The sequence below is a fragment of the Diceros bicornis genome, chromosome 7 (assembly GCF_020826845.1).
Source record: "Diceros bicornis minor isolate mBicDic1 chromosome 7, mDicBic1.mat.cur, whole genome shotgun sequence".
Classification (NCBI taxonomy): Eukaryota; Metazoa; Chordata; class Mammalia; order Perissodactyla; family Rhinocerotidae; genus Diceros; species Diceros bicornis.
This window is the reverse complement of record NC_080746.1, coordinates 55,619,683-55,642,589: the sequence shown is the minus strand read 5'-3', so window position 1 is coordinate 55,642,589 and position 22,907 is coordinate 55,619,683. Positions and strand designations below refer to the sequence as shown.

General features: G+C 55.7%; 1 protein-coding gene across 2 annotated transcripts; it reads left to right on the top strand.

The window, feature by feature from the left end:
- Positions 1-620: 620 nt before the first annotated feature.
- SERPINH1 (serpin family H member 1) lies at positions 621-10,247 on the top strand. Of its 2 annotated transcripts, none has more exons than XM_058545585.1 (5): positions 621-708; positions 4,601-5,265; positions 6,502-6,600; positions 6,705-6,937; positions 9,244-10,247. In XM_058545585.1, exons 2-5 carry the CDS (start codon positions 4,617-4,619, stop codon positions 9,544-9,546), a joined length of 1,284 nt encoding a protein of 427 aa, XP_058401568.1. In that variant the 5' UTR covers positions 621-708; positions 4,601-4,616; the 3' UTR covers positions 9,547-10,247. The 2 variants fall into 2 exon arrangements, with proteins under 2 accessions (XP_058401568.1, XP_058401569.1); XM_058545586.1 differs by lacking the exon at positions 621-708 and adding an exon at positions 2,076-2,119.
- Positions 10,248-22,907: the final 12,660 nt, after the last annotated feature.

The window sequence follows — 22,907 nt, the reverse complement described above, 5'->3', positions numbered from 1 at the left end:
CACCCCTCTCCCCCTCTGGGCGGTCGCTGGGATTGAGGCTGAGCTTCCGACAAGGTGTTCAGGATAAACTGCAGATGGAGAAGGGCGCTGCCTCACAACCTCTGACCGCCTCCCCTGAGACAAAGGAAAGGGGACCTGACTGAGGGGGGGCTTGCAGGGGGACCCAATTAAGTTTCAGCTCGGGGGAGCGGATCCATGGGGGCAGAGCCCCTGCAGGGAAAGGGGGCTGGAAGCAATGTGGCATGTGCCAGAGCCTGGGGGTGGGAGGGGGCTCCTCTCCCGGGAGCGTGACCCTGAAGCCCCGAGTCCCCTCCAGCCCAGTGGTCCGCACTCCCCCCACCCACCCCAGGACCACAAGGGTCTGGAGACTCCGCTGAGCCCAGGACGCGGCGCTTTGAAGGTCGTGCTGTCCCGGGCCGGCCTCCCGGCGGGGGTCCCCCGCTCCCCCGCCCCGTCGGACGAGGTGGGCAGTAGGACCCAGGGGCCGGGAGAGCCCGCAGAGGGAGGGGCGGGAGCCGGGCGGTTTGGGGGAGGTCTTTGGCTTTTTTTGGTGGAGCCGGGGCGCCCTCCGGAAGCCTTCCTAACTTTCCAGAAGTTTCTCGGGACGGGCGGGAGGAGGGGACGCCATATATAGATCTGGGGAGCGGGGGAGCGGCGGAGAGCGGAATCCGCCCGCGGCTCGACTGCAGGAGTCCCGGCCCGGCCCAGGTGAGGGGGGGCGGCGGGGAGCGGGCGCCCGCCGTGGGGGTGCCCCCGGGAGGGGCTGGGGCCAACCCAGAGCCGCACTCCGGGGCAGCTGGAGGCTTGGGGATAGAGAACCCGGCTGGGGCAGAGGTCAGAACCGGAGGATCTGGAAAGTGTGCCAGGTTCCCCAGAAGTCTGGGGCAGGGGTGGCGATGGCGGAGAAGAACAGCGGGGCAGGGGGCCGGGATGCTGACCCTCGGCGGGAACGAGGAGGCAGGAGATGGGGCCTGGGGCCCCTTCCAGCAGGGACAGGGAGGTCTGGCCTGCTTTGCAGTTTGGGGTGCCTCCAGTTCTGGGGTTGAGGCCCAGGAGCCAGCAGGGACTGGTAGACCAGCCTCCTCACAGGCTCGTTGGGCGACATCTGAGCCTCCTGAAGGTAGGGGTTGGGGGAAAGGAGGTGAAATAGTCTTGGCTTTTCCTGGCGGGGGTAGGGGGTCTTGGCTCTTGGGGTCCCCATGGTTTGGGAGGAGTCGCCAGTGGTGGCTCCATTTCTGATCAGCAGCCTGTGTGTGTAGGTGAGGGCAGCTCAAGGAGGGACTTAACTAGTACCCGTCTCCCCCATCCCCCTCCACAAAGGGGGTGAGGAGTCGCGGGGTCTGCATCCCCCCACTGGAAGGCCTTGAGTCACCCACGCTAATTCTGTCCACTGCCACTGGCTTCCTGGAGTAACTGCAGGGTTAAGGCTACTTCATAGAGGCCGGGGTTCCCTGCCCCCAGTTTAGGGACATTCCTGAGGAGCTGGAGTGGAGGAAGAAGAACGAATTGGCTTCCAGCATGACCAGAAGGCCTGGCCCCGCCTCTTCCCCGGTTTCCGGCTGGTCCCTCTGGGCTGCGGGGCCCGGATGGAGACGAAAATTAGGGGGCTTTGATTCCCTGGAAGTCTGGCTGGGACCACACCCTCCTGTCCTCAGATGGTTCATCTGCCCATCCCCCCTTCCTGAGGCCTGTGGGTCCCCTCCTTTTGTCTCTGGTCACTGGCAGGCCTAGCAGAAATGTTTTTTACTGGCTATGGAACAGGACACCACATCCAGCCTCAAGAGGGCTCTCTGGGTGCTCAGGGAGGAAGGAGCCCTGTGCCAGGATGCCTGACCCCCAACTGATCCCTGTGGGATTTGGGGTGGCTCCCTGCCCCTCTGGCCTCAGTTTCTCACACTGTACAATGAGCTAGATGACCTCCAAGGTCCGTGTAGATCTGGGACTGGTTTTGCCTTCCTTTGTGCAAGGGGCAGTGTAGACGGGGTCCCATTTGGGAGCTGGGCCTTCCACGCCCCTCCTCACCACCACCCCAGCTCTGCCCTATCCATCCTCCTCACTCTTCTGTTTTCTTTCAGAATGAAAAAGGCAGGGATTGACCTCCCCCTGAGGCAGTTTCAAGGTACTTTAGACCTCCTCAAGTGTTTGAGACCCTCTCTGGTGGCCCCCCTAGCATCTGCTTCTCTTCTCTCCTTAAAAAAACCGGGAATCCAGTCTCAACTCAGTCTGGCTAGCTGCGGGCACAACCCTCGGCTCTCTGATTGGGTATTTTTCTTTCTGGGACTGTAAATCATCTAACCTTGGCCCGAGGGCTGGGATTTCTCTGTGGCAACATGGGCTCAGCTGCAGGCGTCTGGCGTGCTTGCAGTGACTTGCCTTCCTCCGTTCCTGCGGCTCAGTTAACAGCCCTTCTCCACAGCCGCACATCTCCCTGCAGAGACCCATGTGCAGACCTGAATCTAAGGCCAGGGAGGCTGCATGGCACCCCTGGGACCTGAACCCAGGCCTCCTGCTTCCCAGGCTGGAAGCCCCCCTCTGCCGGCGGATGGAGATAATTCAGTTTCCAGCCTGCCACGTCACCCGGAGCAGAAGCAGGAGCGCAGCTGTGTGGCTGCCTGAGGAATCCCAAACTAGTCATTTGGAACTTTCTTGAAAAGCCCCTCCCAGCCCTTTGAGGTCTGGTTGGCTGGGGGTGGGGGCTGTCAAGATGGTGTCTGCCACGTGGCAGGGCTGTGAGCTGGGCTCCTTCACTCTCTCCCCAGGGGATGCTGGTGGCCTCTGCAGCAGTCTGAGCTCTGGCATCAGCTGTCTGGACTAGAGGTGGCCTTTGAATAGGGTGACCGTATGCCTGTTGTCCTGGCGTAATAATTAGTAGTGCCCCGTTTTACTCTCTTAAGTGTCTTTGTACAATAATTATATGGCCTGCCTGCCCTTTGAGGCTCCAGGGCTGGTAGGGAAGGTGCTAGAGTGGGAGGAGGTGGCCTGGGCCCTGTGCTACCCCTCCCCAGTCTGTTCTTTAGGGTTGCCTCTCTTACCTCTGCAGTCTGCACTCCAGGGCACGGGTCTCTCTTGTACCTCTCCCCAGGCAGTTGTGCATCTCAGTGGCCTTCCCTCCTCCCCCGCCTTTCTCCCCATGTCCCCTTTGCTTCTCCTTTGCTCCGCACCTTCAAGGAGGTGCGGCCCAGGGAGGGGGGCCCTGGCTGGTTCACAGAACGGTTGCAGCAGTGGAGTCGGTTGCAGCAGTGCTCCCGCAGGCAGGCCCAAGTCCTGAGGGTCTTCTACCGGGATTCTGAATTTTTGGTCTTCCTTGAGGAGGACCACGAGATGGGGTCTGCCTGAGCAGGGGGATCCCTGCCTCCACCAGGGTTCCTTCCAATCCTTCCCTTTGCTCTGTCACCCCTCTTCCATCCCACTGCGTGAAGTGGAGACGAAATGGCCTGAGGGAGGGGAGTGTGGACATATCCCCCAAGGAGAGACTGTCCTGGTTGCAGGCCCCAGCGAGGGGAGTGAACCTTGTTCCGGGGCCCCTGCTACCGCTGTGGTTGGGGGAGGGGGCCTGAGGGCAACCCTGTGGCCACAGAGCACGTGGCCTGTGTGGCAGGAGCTGTCAGATGGGAGGGCAGGGTGGAATCTGAGGTGGCTCCAGCTTCCTGGGAGGCTGAACACGTCTGGCCAGCCTCTGGTGAAGGGGAGGGATGTCGCTGCTCCATTGAACTGTGACTGACCCCTTCCCCCAGTATCTTTCCTCTCAGGAAACCCCCCCCTCCGTCAGCTTTTGTCCTGGGGATTTCCCATCCGCTCCAGGGGCTGTGGGCGGATAGGCAGGTCCCTGCCAGGACAGAGGCCTCGGGCATGGAGGCCTAGACCCTTACGACTTGGGACCTGGAGACTGAGGCTCAGAGAGGGGTGGACACACAAGCACACGCACACTCAAGGTCACCCCGTGGGGCAGCAGAGTGGAGCATCTGGGCTCCCCCATTTAATGAGTGAACCAACCAGTGACTCATTAACATCCCAGGGCAGAATGAAAGGCATGGGGGAGGAGCAGGCCTGCAGCTCTGTCCCACGTGACATCCTTCGCAGACCCTCACCTTGTCTGCCACTTTTTTCCACTGGAAAAGGGCCCCAGGGTTGTATGAGATCAGAGCTAACCTTTATGCAATCTGAGGACCCCACGTCTAGCCGAGTGGCCCTGGTTTCTGCTCGTTCAGGAGCAGCTGAGGCCTATTGTACTAGGCACTGGGGGTGTAGCGGGAAACCAGACTGGCTAGGTTTCCTGTCCTCTGGAGGTCACAGACTAGTTAGGGATGGAAATAATACATAATAAACACCTAAGTCTAAGTGTTGTAAGATCAGTGCAAGAAATCAATAGGGTGGAGGTGGTGACTTGCCAGGACTCCTGCTTTGGATAGGGAGGTCACAGAAGGCCTCTGAGAGAGTGGGCAGACTGAGATCCCCGATCTGGGCAACCCTGAGTTTTCTGGCTCCCCAGAACTCTGGGCTCTCTTGCTCCCATCTCCAGGGGACTTGGTGGCAGCCAGAATGCTGAGGGTGGTTGCTGGGGAGGAACGCCTAGGGCTTCAGGGCCGCCCTCTCTCTGCAGCCCGCACAGGTCCTCCATGGTGCGCACAGCCCGCCTCCCAGCCATGCACTCCCTCCTGCTCATGGGCACCTTCTGCCTCCTGGCCGCGGCCCTGGCCGCCGAGGTGAAGAAACCCGCGGCCACAGCAGCCCCCGGCACGGCGGAGAAGCTGAGCCCCAAGGCGGCCACACTGGCTGAGCGCAGCGCCGGCCTGGCCTTCAGCCTGTACCAGGCCATGGCCAAGGACCAGGCGGTGGAGAACATCCTGCTGTCGCCGGTGGTGGTGGCGTCGTCGCTGGGGCTTGTGTCACTGGGCGGCAAGGCGGCCACGGCATCGCAGGCCAAGGCAGTGCTGAGCGCTGAGCAGCTGCGCGACGAGGAGGTGCACGCGGGCCTGGGCGAGCTGCTGCGCTCGCTCAGCAACAGCACGGCACGCAACGTGACCTGGAAGCTGGGCAGCCGCCTGTACGGGCCCAGCTCGGTGAGCTTCGCCGACGACTTCGTGCGCAGCAGCAAGCAGCACTACAACTGCGAGCACTCCAAGATCAACTTCCGCGACAAGCGCAGCGCCCTGCAGTCCATCAACGAGTGGGCCGCGCAGACCACCGACGGCAAGCTGCCCGAGGTCACCAAGGACGTGGAGCGCACCGATGGCGCGCTGCTGGTCAACGCCATGTTCTTCAAACGTGAGTCGGGCTGGGTGGGACGGGACCCCCTCCTCCCCAGCCCCTGGCACTTACATCAGTATCCTCCTTCACTCCTCAGAGCAACCCGTGGAGGCAGGCACTGGTGTAAACCCTTTCTAGTACAAGAAACTCGGTTGGGGAGGTGTAGGGTGTGTCTACAAGAACGGGGCAGAGATTCAGGCCCATGGAGGGACTCCGGGGGAGTTGCTCCTGCTGTGTTTCATCATGTGGACGTGCTATTGCTTGTCTTGGAATCAATAAAATTCGATCATCAGCTCTGCCTCAGGAGTGAGCAGGAGAGAGACCCCACACCTGTGATCGTCCCTAATCCTAAAGCAACCTGGGGGCAGGCAGGGCTACCTCCATTTCACAGGTGAGAACACAGGCTCAGCTCGGAGGTGGCAGAGCCGGGACTCAGGCCCAGGCGCATCTGTGTTGATTTGAAGGTTCGATTTGGGGTTACTGAGTATATTTGAGTACAGTCGTCCCTCAGTATCCACAGGGGACTGGTTCCAGGGCCCCTGCGGATAGCAAAACTCGAGGATGCTCCTGGCCCTTAGTTGGCGCTCTGTATCTGCAGGTTCCCCATCCCCAGATCCAGAGGGCTGACTGTACCTGTGTGGACAGCACTGGTCCTCTCAGGGTGTGTGTGAGGATGAGGTGACCCCTTCACCCCTTACCTAAGAGGGTGGAAGGTCTCGCACCCAGTCAACGGCTGAGTCTGGATTTGAACAGAGGTCTGGTTGTGACTTAGGGTGGGGTTCGGGCCACTGTTACCCATGCGTGGTTTTTTGGGTCATTTTTCTGGCCACAGGGACAAGACTTGCAGACAAGAATTAAGGGTGGTGTTGGGGTGTTCCCTGCCCAGGGCACAGACCTCTCAGGTAGCAGGTGGGTTGGGGAGTCTGGCCCAGCACACGTTCCCCAAATGCCTGACTGGCACCGGGGCAGAGGGTCCTTCTGAGGGAATTCCCTGTCCTCTGGAAACAGCCAGGTCCTGACTGTAGAGAGCCATATCTTTAGACAGCGTGTCCTGGGGCCAAGACTCCTGCCCCCAAAGCAGGGAACATGTACTCCATCGAGTGGGTGCTCAGGCGGGCTGCAGCAGAGCCCCAAAGCCTGGAACAGAGGCCTATGGCAGGATAAATCAGGGTGTGCATCTGGGGGTAGGGGCTGTGATAGTGTTTTGAGGTGGGGGCATGTGTTTCTGACCTGGTATTCTACCTCCCACTGCAGCCCACTGGGACGAGAAATTCCACCACAAGATGGTGGACAACCGTGGCTTCATGGTGACCCGTTCCTACACCGTGGGTGTCACGATGATGCACCGGACAGGTAGGTGCCTCGCAGAGTGGGGGGCCAAGGTGGGGCTCCGAGGGTACTTGGGGCCTGGCCTGCCCCTGCCCCACGTGCCCAGGGCCCTCTCTGTGCTCTCCCAGGCCTCTACAACTACTATGACGATGAGAAGGAGAAGCTGCAAATTGTGGAGATGCCCCTGGCCCACAAGCTCTCCAGCCTCATCATCGTCATGCCCCACCACGTGGAGCCCCTCGAGCGCCTGGAAAAGCTGCTGACCAAAGAGCAGCTGAAGACCTGGATGGGGAAGATGCAGAAGAAGGCTGTCGCCATCTCCCTGCCCAAGGGGGTGGTGGAGGTGACCCACGACCTGCAGGTGAGGGGCAGCCCAACTCGGGGGCCTGCAGGGCTTGGAGGAGGGGGGTGCTCGGGGCACCCATTCACCAGCTCAGCAGGTCTATCCTGAGCCCCCCTGGGTGTCCAGGCAGTACTGGGCTCTGCTGTGGGGGAGGCTGGGGAGGAGGCAGGGGCCCTGCCCTTGGGAAGATGGTGATAACATCGCTAGCTAAATATAGTTGAGCACTTGCTGTATGCCAGGCACTCTTTTAAGCACTTTATATGTATTAAATTCTTAATCCTCAAAACAACTTTATTAGGTGGGACTATCAACCTTATTTACAGAGGAGGAGACTGAGGCTCAGAAAGGTTAAATATTGTATCCAAAGTCACACAGGGAGTAACTCAGACATCTGGCACCAGGCACGCCCTCAGTCCTGTGCTGTGCTGCCTCTGAGAGTCTGAAGGGCCCCAGTTACAGATGGTTCCAGCTGGAGGCTCATCCTGCCTGCAGTAATAAGACTCTCAGCTCTGGGTCACTTGGGATGAGTGGAAACTTAACCCACCCACTCAATGTCATTTACCCCTCGTGACCACCCTGGGTGGTGGGCAGCAGGTCGGAGAGAAGCAGTGACCAGCTGAGGTCACCCTGGCTAGTAAGTGGAGTCACAATTAGTCCTCCAGGTGAAAACTCAGGGAGGCATTTTTGTCAATGAGGAGAGAGAGATTTTTGACCTACTCAAAGGGGAAAACTTTCATCTCGTTCTCGTATTGGCTGCCAGAAGTGGTTTCTTGGGAGGCCTCTCACCCACAGAGTAGATTCAGACTTGCTGCTGAGAGCGTGGAGCGAGAGTGTGAGATGCAATGGGGCTTAGGTTCCGAGCCAGACACTAGTGGAGCCGGTACAGTCTGTACCGTCAGTGGCACTGAGGTTTCCGGTGAGGAGCTGTCGCTGTCTGCCTCCTGGGCCTGTCCTGACTCTTCCCCAGCCCCTTCTGCAGTGGCTGTTACATGACCCCCTTCTCCCCTTCTTTCTCCCGTGTCTTCCTGGAACCCTGGGGGGCACACACTACCCGCCAGTCCATGGGGTAGACTGAGTTGGGAAATTTGAAGTGGGCGACTTGTGCAAGGTCATTGGGACTGGTAGAGACAAGAACACCTGTCTCAGGAGCCCCTGCCTCTCAGGACCCCAGGTCTAGTGCCTGTTTGGCCCTGCTGGGGAAGTGGACTGTCCTACAGGAGTCTCGGTCCTGGCGGCTGCTGTTCACTCAGCCAACAGTCCCTTACCGCTGCCTCTTCGGCACTGAGAGCCAGGGAGAGCCCTGGACATGGGCCTCGCCCCGGGGGAGCTCTGAGACAGCGGGAGAGACAGACAGGACCACACCTGACAGACAGGGGAGGCCAGGGGTGCGGAGGCCCCGGAGGCACAGCTGCAGTCCTGTAGGAGAGGGAGGCCTCCTGGAAGACGAGGTGTCTAAAGAGGCCCCCAGGGAGAGACACAGTCATCTCAGACGCAGGCTGTTCAGTGCGGCTGTGACGGGGAGAGCAGGCTGGGGCGTGCTAAGGGTGAGGCTCCTACGCAAGCACAGTCTACATGTGAAAGAGCTTGTACTTGGCCTTCAGGGGCTGTGCAGAGCCATGGAAAAGGATGTGTGTGTGAGGGGGGTGTGTTTTAACTTTTTACTATGGAAATGTAAAAAAATATAATAAAAATAGATTAGTGTAATGAACCCTAGTGTATCCATCACGAAGCTTCAACCATTATCAACTCCTGACCAATGAGGATTCATCTATACACACCCATTCCTCCCCCATCAGATTGTTTTGAAGCAAATCCCAGACATCCTAACAGCCTGGGAAGGTTTTAGTCCCGTAGCTGTCCTTAGATCAGTCTTTCTGACTCGAGTGTGCCGGGAATTACCTGGAGAGTTTGTTAAAAGGGTTCCAGGTCCCCGCGGGACTGTGACACAGTGGCTCTGGGCTGGGGTCAGGGGTGGTGCCTTTCATCTAAGCTCCTGGTGGTGCTGATGCTGGCTGTCCGTGACCCACACCTGGAGAAGCTCTGGTCAGAACTGCTCGGCAGAGCCAGGGGTAAATTCTGCCTTTTTCCCCCAAGTCTCAGTTTGCTTGTCTGTGAAGTGGCGGCCAGAGGCTCTTGCAGGGTTATCCTGGGAGTTAAGGAAGCAGTGGTTTGAAGTGCCCACGCCATATGTGGCACACAGAGAGTGGCCAGGGAGTGGCTCTGAGGAACGACAGGGGAGGAGAGGGCGGGCAGTGTGGGTGGAGGGGGAGAGTCGAGGAGCCTTGCCCACCGTGGCCTTACCTGACACCCACCCGATCCCACAGAAACACCTGGCTGGGCTGGGCCTGACGGAGGCCATCGACAAGAACAAGGCAGACCTGTCGCGCATGTCTGGCAAGAAGGACCTGTACCTGGCTAGTGTGTTCCACGCCGCTGCCTTCGAGTGGGACACAGAGGGCAACCCCTTTGACCAGGACATCTACGGGCGCGAGGAGCTGCGCAACCCCAAGCTCTTCTATGCCGACCACCCCTTCATCTTCCTGGTTCGAGACACCCAGAGCGGCTCCCTGCTGTTCATTGGGCGCCTGGTCCGACCCAAGGGCGACAAGATGCGAGATGAGTTGTAGGGCCCCAGGGTGGGCACAGGATGGCAGGAGGCAGCTGAAGGCTCCTGAGACACATGGGTGCTATGGGGGTGGGGGGGCTGAGGTTACCGGCCTTGGATGTTCCACGGGGTGGGGGTGGGAAACAGCAGGCTCCTGTGTCCGAGCAGACCTTCCTGGCCAGCATTCACTCCGCTTGGATGTGGGGCCCCAGGTGCCATGATGCTGAGCCCAGAGAGCCCCTGTCCTGTGGGTCCTGGGCGGTATTTGTGGTGCCCTGCCCTCAGAGAACTAGGATCACGCCTGCCTCAATCAGTGTTCGTATTTATAGCCAAGCGCTTTCTTATCTGTGAGAGGAGTCGAGCTGGGGGTCCGGCCCAGCCCTCGTGGCATGGGAGCCCTCTCTTCCGACACTGCCCCCACCTCCACCCCCTCCCCAGCTCTGTCCCAGTCTTCTCCCAACTTCCCTCAACTACAAAACTCGGTGCTGCAGCCCCTGAGACGGGCACCCCCACAGTGGCCATGGCCCCAGTGAGGGGTCGGGAAATAGCTCACAGTGGGGCTCCTGGGCAGACTCTGGTCAGGCATCATGGGGATGAACTTTTTTTTTCCTTTTATAGATTTTCAAAGATGGGGAGGGAAGGAGAGAAAATGAGCCCTTGTTGCTGTTAAACCAAGAACTTATTTGTACAATTTTTTTTTTCAATAAAACTTTTCCAGTGAAATTTTGTTAGAGCATGAAAATGATTGGGTCAGGGGATTCTCATGTCATTCTTCTCAGAGGACAAGGGGTCCTGATAAGCCAGGGTTGCTACTAACAGCCCATTTCAGGCCCTGAAATGCTGGCAGATGATACGCGTGGAAGGCCCACTGCGTGCTGACTCGGGAATTGTTTCAGCTCTGCTGCCCCAGAGAGCCAGTGACTGCAGGGCCCAAGTGACAGCGCTGGACTTGGAGCCCAGGGCATCCGATCCTGCTGTGAGGGTCCCAGTCTTCAGCCCCTGAGCCTTTCAGTTCAAGCAGACCCGTCCATATCCAGGGCCAGAGGGTACAAGCCCAGGCGATCTGACCGGGCAGGGCTTCAGAAGGAAGGAGCTTGTGGGATCCTTGCTTTGTGCTTGGGTTTGTAACAGGACAGGAGGAGGGACCTGACAGCCCTCCTCCCGTTGGTTCCCTCACGTTGGCCTCTTCGGGAGCCCCTGTCACTACACCTCAGAGGGGGAGAGGGGGAGTGGGATGCACAGGACAGAAGGAGGGGCTGGGGAGGCAGAGGAGCAGAGGAAACTGGGTTTGAGCCCATCTCTGCTGCTTGCTGGCTTTGTGAGCTTGGACAAGTCACTCCCTCTCACTGGGCACCTCTCTGGCTTCCCTCTGCCAGCAACTCTGCCCTGGAGGTTGTTGGTCCATGGAGGGAGCCCCTGCCTGGCAGGGCAAACCAGTTGGAGTCCTCCAAGATGTGACTGGGGCTGCAGAGTGGCCACCTGATTCATTCCTGTTATTACCACACGGAATTTTAACACAACTGTCCAGAGCTCCAGGTCTGTCCTATGGACCCAGTAAATTCAATCTCAGCCCTCAAGGGCTTCCTCTAGAGATGGAGACTTAGGGACAGTGACAAGTGTGCTCAGTGCTCACTGTTCCAGTCCCCTGGGTCATTCTGTTCCCAGATCTGCCACTCTTAATCCCCTGCCTCAGGGCCTTTGCACTAGCTGTTCTTTCTGCCTGGCAAGTGGTTCTTCTAGATCTTTGCAGGGCTACTTTTTTGTCATTCAGAGCTCAGCTTGAGTAGCATCTGCTCAACGAGGCCTGCCCCGACCACCCAACATAATTATGCTGCTCTCCCACCTCAGTCTCTCTGCCATGTTTTCTCATTTTATTGACTCAGTGCTATGAATTATCTACCTAGTGACACATTCACTGTCTATCGCCACTACGAGAATGGAAGCTCCATGAAGATAGGGACCATGTCTTGTTCATCACTGTGTGTCCTGACCTAGATTCAGTGTCACACACATATAAGGCACTCAAAACATATCGGCTGAGTAAGTGAAAGGGCTGTCCAGAAGGGCACCAGGGCCATAAGAGGCCAGGAGTGGAAGCCAGGACTGCATGAGGAGATCAAGGAAGACTCCCTGGAGGAGGTGACAGGTGGGCTCCCTTGAAGGGTGAGTTGGCATTTCTTGATCAGAATGATGATTTTAAGAATACCAGCTGGTACTACCTTTGTGATTTGCCCCTACTATGTACCAAACACCATGTCAGTCACCTGAGACATATAATTTTATCTAAGCCTCCTAACAGCTTGGCTAGGGAGGGATTATCCCCATTTTACAGGTGAGATAACCGAGGCTGAGAAAGGTTAAGTGACCTCCCTGAGGCCCCACAGTAGTGGGCTGAGCTAGGAATTGCTCCTTGTCAGCTGGATAGTTGTTCTTCCTCCATGCCACACAGGAAGGGCAGGAGAGGAACTGGCCAGATTCTAATAATAAAGCTACATAACCTGCTGTGGTCTCTAGATGTCGTCCTGCTAATCCCCACAGTAGCCCAGCTAGATGGGGAGTCATCCTAATCATAGGGTGCGGCTCAGAGATGGGACTAGAACCCAGGACTGCTGGACCCAAAGTTCATCCTGCGACAGCTCCCCCACCAGGTGGGAGTGGGCAGCAAAAGAAGCCCGGCCTGGGTGTGGGGTCTGCGCAGACGACACAAGGGAGGCCCTGAGACCACATGTCTCCACCCGGGGCCAGGTGACGAGGGTGGGCAGAGGTCTGTGCTCCCACCTCGCGGGGAGGGGTGGAGTTGCTGCTGTGGAGGGTGGCTGGGTGGCGGCGGAGGTGGCTAGGTCAGGGTTGGTCAGGGTTGGGCTGGGGTCGGAGGACCATGTTGGCACCCCCAGGGGCCCATCACAGCTGTGCGGAGCATTCCTGCCACCTGAAGGCTATTGGAGGGACCTCCCTGTTATTCCCACCACGGTGCTGGTTAAAGTCCCAGAGAGACAATGACCCTGCTACATGGTGAGGGTCCCGGATGGGACACAAGCGTGAAGAGATGTGGATGAACTTTCCCCTGAGCGCCAACTATGTACCCTGAAGTGCTGTGTATGATCTCATTTAATCCTCAGAGCTTCCTAAGGGGAGCTATCACTGCCCCATGTTTAGATGAGGAAACGGGCTCAGAGAGGTGAAGTGACCAGCCCAAGGCCACCCAGCAGGTCAATGACAGAGCCTGGCCTCTATGGGAACCCAGGTCTCCTGGCTGTGGAGGAGAGAAGTTGTCAATACGCGTGCGCTCCACACTGCACAGTTCATAGAGGGTGATCACCAGTGGGATTCTGTGTAATCTTTACCCCAGTCCCTGCAGCCTGGGGCTTATTATCCCGCATCTTATGGATGAGGAGACAGACTCCAGCTGAAACCTCCTCAAGAGTGGGCCCTTCTCTGCCCATGTCCTGCCACATCCCCACACCTACCACAACGCCTGGTGCATAGGTGGTGCCTAATCAATGCACATGCAAAGGAAGTGGTCCAGTGGGTGCTCTGGTGCTTAGTGGCAGAGGCATTGGAGCCTGACAGACCTGACGAGAATCCCAGCTCTGCCAATTCCAGCTGTGTGACCTTGGGCCAGTTACTTAACCTCTCTGAGCTTCAATTTCCTCACCAGTAAGATGGTAATAACAGTACTTACCTCATAAAGTTGTAGTGAGAATTAAATGAGGTAACCCATGGTACTTAGCAAATAATACATGCCCAGGAAATATTAGCTATTAATAAGAGAAGGTAAGTCACTCAAGATCATACGGCAGAGCTGGGATTTAAACCCATATCTCTATGACTTGAAAGCCCGATTCTTTCCACTATGCCATACTACCCGGGGGCCAGGCTGAGCTGAAGTGGTCAGGGGAGACTCTCTGGAAGAGGTGCTAGAGCTGGATAGGAAAGAGGGAAGGAGGCATTCTAGAAGAGAGGAACAGCATGAACAGAGGCACAGCAACTGGAACCAGCATGGCGAGCTTGGGACACAGTGAGGGGGCCTGTGGGAGGTGGGGGTGAGAGATGGAGGGGAGGTCTGGGTGCCAGGTGGTAGGTTGAACGCTCAGAGAGGCTGGGGGGAGGGGGTTGTCCGCTGGGCCCCAAGGTGAGTGAAGGGTCAGTGAACGTTCCTGTAGGAGCAGAGTGGATGGCTGTGCCCCTCCCACCCCTCGCCTCCTCTCCGCACAGCCCCACTTGACTTCTTATCACCTCCCCTGGACGTGCCTCCCTCTTCCCTTTCACTCACGCTGTCTCCTCTGCTGGTATCATGCCCCATCTCCGCCAGAGGAGCCCCTCCTCATCCTTCAAAGCTTAGGTCAAAGGGACCCAGGGACCCTTCCCAGCCCCCAGTCAGAAGCGTGACTTCCTCCGCGCTCCCAGTGCTCTGTCAAAGCATCTCTGACAGCACACTCTGCTTCTTTCCTCCGGCTGCTCTTGGGGGCACTTGATCCTTCACTACATCTTACTGTCACCTTTCTCCCTTTCTCTCGTGTGACATGGACATGTCTGCTCAGCTCCCCCTCACTCCCATCTCCAGTGTCTCATTTGTGGGGGAGCACGGAGTTCACATGCCCAGGCACGGGCTGACCCGCCTGGCTGTTCCAGCAAGAATTCTGATGCTTAAAATACACAGAGAAGCAGTCAGCTCTCACATTCTTTTTTTCCACGTCATTCCTCCATTAACCCACTCTTGGTATGAGCCAGAGATCACAGACCTCGCAGGGGAGAGGAGAGGAGGCCTGAGCACAGGGGGGAGCACTAAGCTGCCTTACATAATTTATCAAGATGTGAGTTTGATGCGGGAGTCACCAGATTACATTGTCAGTTAGTTGAATTCACAGCATTGCTAGGTCTCAGGTGAAATAGAGGGCGCTGATCTCAGGGAATTAGGGGACATGGAGGATTTGGATGGATTAGAGCATCCCTAGCTCCACTGAACCCCGTTGCAGCCGAAGCTGTCTTTCCTGAAGACCTTGAAACTCCCTTCCCTTGGAAGTTACCCTGCAAAGTGTTTAGTTGTTTCTTGTGGAGTAAAAACTAACTTACCAGCTTAAAACAGTTCATTCTCTTTCACAGTTCTGCAGGTTGGCTGGGCCATCCTTGCATGGGTCTTGTCTGGGTTCGCTCAGCGACTGCATTCACTGGATGCTGGGCTCGGCTGGGATGGCGGGGATGGCTGAGCGCTGAGCCTCTCTCTCCCGTGATCCTGCATCCCTGGCTTCTTCCAGGCCCGGTGGCTCAGGGTTCTGAGAGGATGAAGGCAGGAGCTAAGCCTCTGAGGCCTGGGCTCTGCAACTTGCATCGGGTCACCTTCTACCACATTCTGTTGGTCAAAGCAATCATGAGGACAGCCCAGATTTGAGGGATGAGGAATAGACTGGCTCTGGATGGAAGGAGCAGTAAAATGTCGTGGGCATGTTTTCAGTCTCCCACCCAGGGGGAGGCCAGTCCTCTTCCTGCCCCACTCCCATTGTCTCCAGTCCCGTAACTGGACTTAGTGTTTTCCTGCCTCAGAGGACTAGTTCCAGAGTCAAATCTGGGAAGAAGCAGCATACACATCAAAAGAATTGCAAGATTTTGCTAATCTGGATAACACATGTAGGAATGTTTTCTGTGGGGGCTAGTCCATGGAGGGAAGAATATAATTTTCACTGGGCTGATTTTATTAATATGGGTACTTTTACCTGAGATTCTTGATTGAGTGTGCCAGTGTGAGCAGTGAGGAGTAGTTTTCATTGTTTGCTTAGCTGGTTGACTGAAACCCGGGTTGAACCGAGGCCTATGCTTAATTGATGTTGAAATGTCAGAAATTCCTTGCTTTAATATAGAGGAAGGAGTCCAAAGACTAAGGGAGGGAAGAATGCTGAGGTGGCTTTACCCTGTGTGACCCCTCATATACTCTTAACCAAGTTCCACACTCCTACTTCCTCTTATAGAACCTGGAGGAGACTCCCTGCTCCAAGGCGTCGAGAAATACAGTCATGAGGGGGACACGATGTTGTACTTGTTCTCCGCAGGCTAGGGATGCTAGTGGAAGATGCTGCCACGGAAATGGGCTCCACGACTTGAGTGGAAATGATGGGCTCCCAGGGGAGCAGAGCACACGCCGCAGCACGTGGCCACCCGGGACACCAGGTGGACACAAGTGGCACTCAGAACGGTCTAACCCACAGGGGCCAGCCCAGTGGCGTAGCAAAGTGCGGGAGTTCTGCTTCAGCTGCCCGGGGTTCGCAGGTTCGGATCCCGCGTGTGAACCTATGCACCGCTTGTCAAGCCATGCTGTGGCGGCGTCCCAGATAAAGTAGAGGAAGATGGGCACGGATGTTAGCACAGGGCCAGTGTTCCTCAGCAAAAAGAAGAGGATTGGCAGTAGACGTTAGCTCAGGGCTAATCTTCCTCACAAAATAAAATAAAATAAAAAATTTAAGAAAAAAAGGTCTAACCCACAGATGTCTTGAGCAAAAGTGAATTGTTCAAGGGCCAAATAGGACCAATGGGACCAAACAGATAGGCAGCCTCTGAGTTCTCCTTAATCTGTATTATAGAAACAACAAAACAATAAACAGACAAGACTCCAGGTCAGGCAGTGGAAGCTTGACTTGAGCCACCATGGAAGGAGCCCTTGGAATGGCAGAGAGGCCAGTACCCTTCAGAGCGGACCTTTCAATAGCACCCGAGATCCACACTGTAATCTTCCTTTTAGCCTGCTTTCCACAAAGGGTCCTGGGCCTTTTGTCAGAGACATGTGCTCCCTGAAAGGAAAATACAGAGACTTTTGAGGGATTAGCAGACCTTGAGTCTATCAAAGGCTAATTCCTAAGGACACAGAAAGCCACTGTGCAGAGGCTCAGGTGGGTCAGGTGACAACTGGAGTTTTGACCCAAGTCCAGGCGTGGTGCACCCACTGGGACTCTGGACTCATCCTGCAGTTATTTTTTTACTCTCAGGGTGTATAATTGGACTTTACAGGAGAATTTACACATGAGCCTCCAGACCTGTGGAATAGGGCGATTATGGTAGAAAGGGCCAAGTGGAAGCCCCTGGAACTTCCCCTTCTTACTAATCAATAAACTGATGGAATGGAGCAACTCCAGGAGAATCACAGAAATGGCGCCATCATCAAAGACTTGAAAGACACAGGGGTGGTTTCTATCACATCCCACTGGACTCACCTGTTTGGTCTGTGCAGAAGGCACAGGCCTTAGAGAATGACAGGGACTTGTCCTAAGCTCACTCAGGTGGTGGTTCTAGCTGCAGTTGGTATTCCAGGTGTGGTCTTTTTATGGGAGCAAATATACATATTTTTTGTCACTTGATGTGAAACGATTCATCTGAAAAAAAATTTTTTTCTCTTCCTCTATAGAGAACACCAGAAACAGGTTTCTTTCTTTTGGCAGAGACAGCAGTACAGCTTTCTCATCTTGTCTTGAAACTTGTCAAGTCTCTGGCTCCCTTACAATTTAATCTATGGGAATTTCCATCATCCCCCCATATCACAGGACGTCGTAGTTGTCCACTACATAAATTACATCATGTTCCTAGGATTCGGAGACTGGAAAGTAGAGGCTACTTTAGATACATGAGATGCAGATGTACTGAGACTGGAAGATAAATTCCATAAGAACATAGAGGCCTGCCATCTGAGTGAAGTTTCTGGGTGTTCAGTGGTCTGAATCTTGCCGGGAAAGATGTGTACTAGTGAGGGTTCTCCAGAGAAACAGAATCAATAGAAGATATAGATATCATGTGTGTAGATAGATAGATATAGATACAAAGAGATTTATTACAAGGAATTGGCTCACATGATTATGGAGGCTGAGAAGTCCCAAGATCTGCAGTCACCAAGCTGGAGACTCAAGAGAGCTGATAGTATAGTTCTAGTCCAAGTTCGGAGGCCTGAGAAGCAGGAAAGCTGATGGTGTAAATTCCAGTCTGAAGGCAGGAGAAGGCCAATGCCCCAGTTTGAAGATAGTCAGGCAGAGAACAAATTCTCCCTTACTCAGCATTTTGTTCTATTTAGGCCTTCAATAGATTAGATGAGGCCCAGTCTACAATCTGTAGACTATAGAGGACAGTCTACAGATTCAAATGTTAAATCTCATCCCTCACAGGCACACCCAGAATAATGTTTGACCAAATATCTTAGCACCTCTGTGGCCCAGTCAAGTTGACATAAAATTAACCATCACATCTTGCAAAGTGAAAGAACTTGCTGTGCTTTCTATCCCCTTAGTTGTCATAAGAAAGCAGCACACTTGTTGGGCTTCTGTGTATTTTGGAGGCAATATATATCACATTTTGGTGTGCTGCTCTGACTCATTTACTGAGTAACCTGTAAGGCTGCCAGCTTTGTGTGGAGCCCAGAGCAAGAGAAGGCTTCCAAGTGGTCCAGGCTGAAGGCAGGCAGCCCTTCCACACAGCCCTGATGACCCAGCAGATCCAAAGTGATTCAGATGTCTGCAGCAGATGAGGATGATGTTGGAGCCCATGGCAAACCCTGGTAGAAGAACCACAATGGAATATCTAGGATTTAGGAGCAAAGCCGGGCACTTCTTGGCAAGCAATATTCCTCGTTTTGAGGAAGAGCTCTTGGCTTGCTGCTAGGCCTCGCTGAGAACGGTCCCTGTGTGGGAGGCACCAGCGACTATGAACGTAATTACTGACTGTCACACGATCTTCTCTTTTCTCAGGAATACTTGGAGTGTATGTGCCCAGGGATTGCTAACTGAGATATCAGTGAATCATGCAGCAGGTATGAAAACACTCTCCTTCTCCCTTTTCCATCCTCCATTTACTGGAATCAGGCGTCTCTTGCCGCCACTCCAGAGACTCTGCAATTGCCAAGTTTACCAGTGATCTCTTTATTGCTAGTGCAATGGATACTTTAAAAAATTATTTTGGAAATATGGAAAATTTCAAACATACATGCAAGTTGAGAGAAGAGTGTAATGAACTTCATGTACCCATCACAAAACTTCAATATGTGTGGACATTTTACCCATTTTGTTGAATAGACACGTTTTAATCCACATCGTAGGGAAGCGTTCATGGTTTCTGAGCCTGTTGACCCCTTCCTCCTTGATGCTCTCCCCAAGGCGGCGTTCTTTTCTGTTCTTCTCTGACCTCTCTGCTGCTCCGTGGCGGGCTCCATCTGGGGCCTTCTCCCTTTCCTGTCCCCTAGGTGTTGGGCTCTGTCCCAGGGCTCTGTCTTGGACCGTCCTCCTCTCACTTTCCACAGTCTTCCTGGGTAAACGCACCCTCTCTCATGGCCTCAAATACCTTCCCAGGGCTGGTGAGGCCCACATTTCAATGAGGTCCCCATCTCTGCCTTCAGCCCAGACTCCTGTCCCAGGCTGAGACCACCATATCCGAAAGTCTCCTACACACCGCTCCCTGACTGTCCCATGGGCATCTCCTGCTCAACATGTACCAAACTGAGTTCATCCTGCTCAAACCCACTGCTTCCTGCATTCCCATTCATCCACTCACACGTGGTTCTTACATACCTATTGTGTGTGTAAGGAAAAATGGAAGAATTTGGAATAAACAAAGAAATCACTGCTATAATCAAAAAGATGGGCAATAACTAGTGTGGACAAGAATGTGGAGAAATTGGAACCCTCATACATTGCTGGTGGGAATGGATTATGGGGCCTCTGTGTGGATGGCTCCAGGGGTGTCTGGAAAAATGGCATAAACACTGCACAACCTGGGCAGAATTGGGGAGCCCCCACCAAGCATGGTGCGGGGAGAGTGGGGCCGGCAGTGCCCCCATGGCTTGGGCTGGGGCAGCCATAGTGATGACCTGTGTGCCTTCTTCTCAGGATGGCCTAAGCCTCCTAGAATTGTGACTAGCCCCAGAGAGAGGGTGAGGCTCCGGGAAAATGGCTACTGTTAGAGTCCCTGCCAACTCTGGCAATGAGAGGAGGGGGCTCCCACTAGACAATTTATCACAATAAAGAAATGCTGTGCTTCTTAGTGCCATGATGTAATTCACATATAGAATTACAAATTGTGATATGTGTGAGGGGAGAGGAGGTGGTCATAGAGACAGAGAGAAGAGAGTAGATTCATTATTTATTTAGCAAGTAGCGGGGACAGGTCTTAGTGATGGATTGGAAGTGGAGGGGTGGAGACTGATGCAAAAAAGAAAAAAATTTTCCATGTTTCTGAGAACTGGGTCAACCAGAGTGCACTCCGCATCCCCTTCCTGTAGATGATCCATCCACGCCACGACAAAAACTCCCGAAGGCATCGCTCCAGTGCGACCTGACCCCCTGTCGCCTGCTCTCAATCCACACGGACTGTCTCCTCGCTCCCCCAAAATGTCATAAGGTGCCGAGGCGGTGCGGGGCACCAGGCAGGCGTTAAGTGGAGGTGTGTGTGTGAGAAAAGGAATAAAATCGTGGCCTTTCCCCGATCAGCCACCAGGGGCTCCGGCGAGCCCTCGGCCCGGCTTCTAGAGGGTCTCCAAGACCCGCCTTCAGGGGGCGCCTCCCCGAGCCGGCGCCCGCAGGTCCCCAGGTTTCTCTCGCCCACCCCCGCCCCAGCGTCCCGAGGCCCCGCGGGCGCAAGCTGCCCAGGCAGCGGCCCGGGAGCCCAGGCCCGGGGAACCCCGCCGTCCGCGCGGCTCGGGGGCCGGGCAGGGGCTGAGCCCACAGGCGTGGCGGCGCTCGAGGGCGCGGACGGACAGCCGGGGCTGGAGCTGCGGGCGCGGCGACTCCCGCTCTGGGCAGGGTCAGACCCCCAGCTGGATGATTCCGAGCCGAGAGCCAGGTTCAGAGCTCTTGGCGGAGTCTGGGCATCTTCAGCCTCGGAGTCTTGCATCAAGGCTCGGACGCAGACCTACCGGGTTTGGCCCTGGGCCAGGAGCCGGGACCTCCCCTTGCAGAGCCGGCCCCCGCCGCCTTCCCCACCCGCTCTCGGCCGCCCCCGTGCGCGCCCCAGCCCCTTCGGAAGCTGCTCGCCCGAGGCGGGGAAGGGGCGCCGCCCTCTCCCCTCAACCCTACGGGCAGCGTCTGGGCAGGCGGAATTGCGGGCGGAGGCCGGCCGGGCTCCTTTATCTGGATTCGCTTGGACGCCAAGAGGAGGGAGGGGCAGTGGGAGGGGGTGGCAATGATGGATGCTGGGGAAGGGCTGGGAAATGGCTGCAGCTGGGAAGAACCAGGCGGTGAATGAAGTCTGCATCTGAGAAGGGCCGAGAAACTCTAGTTAATTTCCCGCCTTCCCCCGGCCCAGCCCAGGGCTGCGGCCTTGAGCGCATCACCTCCCTCCCTGGGCCTTCTTTGTATGCGGTGGAGAGCTGCACCGGATGCCGGTGGGGCGGCGGCCTGCGCTCACCAGAGCTGGATGGAGGTTTTCCGCCTCAGGATCCTCAGGACCATTTTACAAATGAGGAAGTTGAGGTGGCTGGCGCTGGGCTGGAGCCCAGGTCGGCCTGCTCCCAGGCGGAAGCTGCCAGATCCGACAGCCACCTCTTGGTCCCCATTCTCAGCTTTTGACACTGGGCATCACTCTCCTTACTGAGTCACACCTGGCACCACAGGCCCCTGGTTTCTCCTTACAGCTTTGGCCGATCCCTTCTCAGCATCCTTTGTGCACATTTCTTCCCACCTTTTAAAAGTCTCCAGAGCTTTGAAGGGACCTCTCCTCTTTCCATTCTGACACTGGAGGAGCTCCACCTCCCCATGTGGGGCCGACCCCCAGACCTTGTTTCCAGCAACTCTTGCTTCAGAGATGGAGCCCCGGTAGCCAACAGCCTCCTGGACATCTGCCCCGGATGTTGGGCATCTCAGAGATAGCACCATCATCTGCCTGGCTGGTGGGAATGTGTGTCGTGGGACCAGGTGTGTGGGTCAGAGGGAGAACTGAGAGGAGGAGGGAGATGTCCATACACAATACTTCTCTAGTCTCAGTGTGGCCTTTTTTTGTCTGCAGGGCCTTGACTATTAGAATTCATATGGCATCAAGCTCTGTGTTGGGCCAGGAAGAATCCTCACAATGTGTGTGTGTTTATAGAGGGGGCTTCTGGGCGCAGAAAACCCTGGTGCTGTTGAGAGAGGGGTGACAAGGCAGGCTTGGGGCCAGTTGTTCAGAAAACTGGACTGTCTGGAAGTCATCAGTACTTCCTGTGATGATTTCTCTGTAAGAACCAAGCTGAACTTTAAAAGGAGCCCTTAAAGGAAAAAAGAGACCTTTTAAAGCAGTTAGCGTCCATAATGGGGCCCCAGGTCTTAAAGGGGCAGGAGTGTTCCTTGGGAGCCAGCTTTGGTGGGGGCAGCAGGTGGAGCTCACCCTCTGCTCCCAGGTCCCTGAGGGCTCTGGGCTTTAAAGGCGAGGCTATTGTGGCCCACACCAGTGGGATCCTAGCAGGACCCATCTCTGACCAAGGCTGAGCTTCACTCCCACTGGCAGCCCCCCAGTATTCTTGCCCAGCCTGCCAGCAGCACACAGCACACAGGACAGACCCCGACTCCCTCCCTGGGGCCCTGGGATTCAGAAAACTGGTCACCCCTGCCTGGTCCCAGTTTTCTGCCCCAGAGACCTGCCACACTCCTTGGTCAAGCCCTCGTGCAAACCAGATTCGTTTTGTTCAAGGACATCCAGAGGGGGGCTTAGCTGGCCCTCCAGCCACACCCATGATGCCCCTTTCTACCCTTGCCTGCGCTTTCTGAATTCCATAGTCACTCTCTCTGAGAAACCTTCCTGGCTGCCCCCACCAGGTGTTGTCTCTTTACTGTCCTCTTGAGGCCCGGCCTTTACTTGTCCTAGGGCCTCATCCCACGCCACCTTGTGTTATCATACGACTGGGACTTCTTTACCCCAGTGACTCTGATGCCCAGCACTGAGTGTGGCACACAGTGGGTGCTAAGGACAAGTCTGCTGTGTGCATTGTTTTAGAAGCCCTGGCTGAGCTGTCCTGGATACTGGATGAGGATCAGCGATGTTAGGTTCTATCCTGAGTACCCTGGGACTTCTGATCAGAGGCCTGGTTTTCTCAAGAAGCGTGACCTCTGGATGAACTTTAAGACCGAGCCCTTGGCAAACAACTGTCACCCAGAGTTACCCTGGGCCAGCTGGGGCCCTGCTCCTGTTTCCTCTGCAGGCTTCAGCTCTGACCCATCCAGGGCTCAGCCTGCTGCAGTTTGGTACCTGTTCCTGGGCTTTCGTGGGACCTGACTTGGGAAATAATAGAAAATATAAGTATTGGTCTCTGCCCCCAGTTTCTGGCACAGAGCTCCTAAAACCCTTGTAATTTCCTGGGTGATAAGAATGTCTTTTGTTCTAATGAGGCAACTCTTGGTGGGCTCCTGGATGGGTACTGGTCATCAGAAAGACAAGCCATGATGAAAAGCT

Excerpts from the sequence above, each read along its gene's own strand:
- SERPINH1 (XM_058545585.1), top strand. The coding sequence starts at position 4,617 with ATGGTGCGCACAGCCCGCCTCCCAGCCATGCACTCCCTCCTGCTCATG. Across the intron at positions 5,266-6,501 it reads CAACGCCATGTTCTTCAAAC|CCCACTGGGACGAGAAATTC; the intron begins GTGAGTCGGGCT and ends CTCCCACTGCAG. Across the intron at positions 6,601-6,704 it reads CACGATGATGCACCGGACAG|GCCTCTACAACTACTATGAC; the intron begins GTAGGTGCCTCG and ends GTGCTCTCCCAG.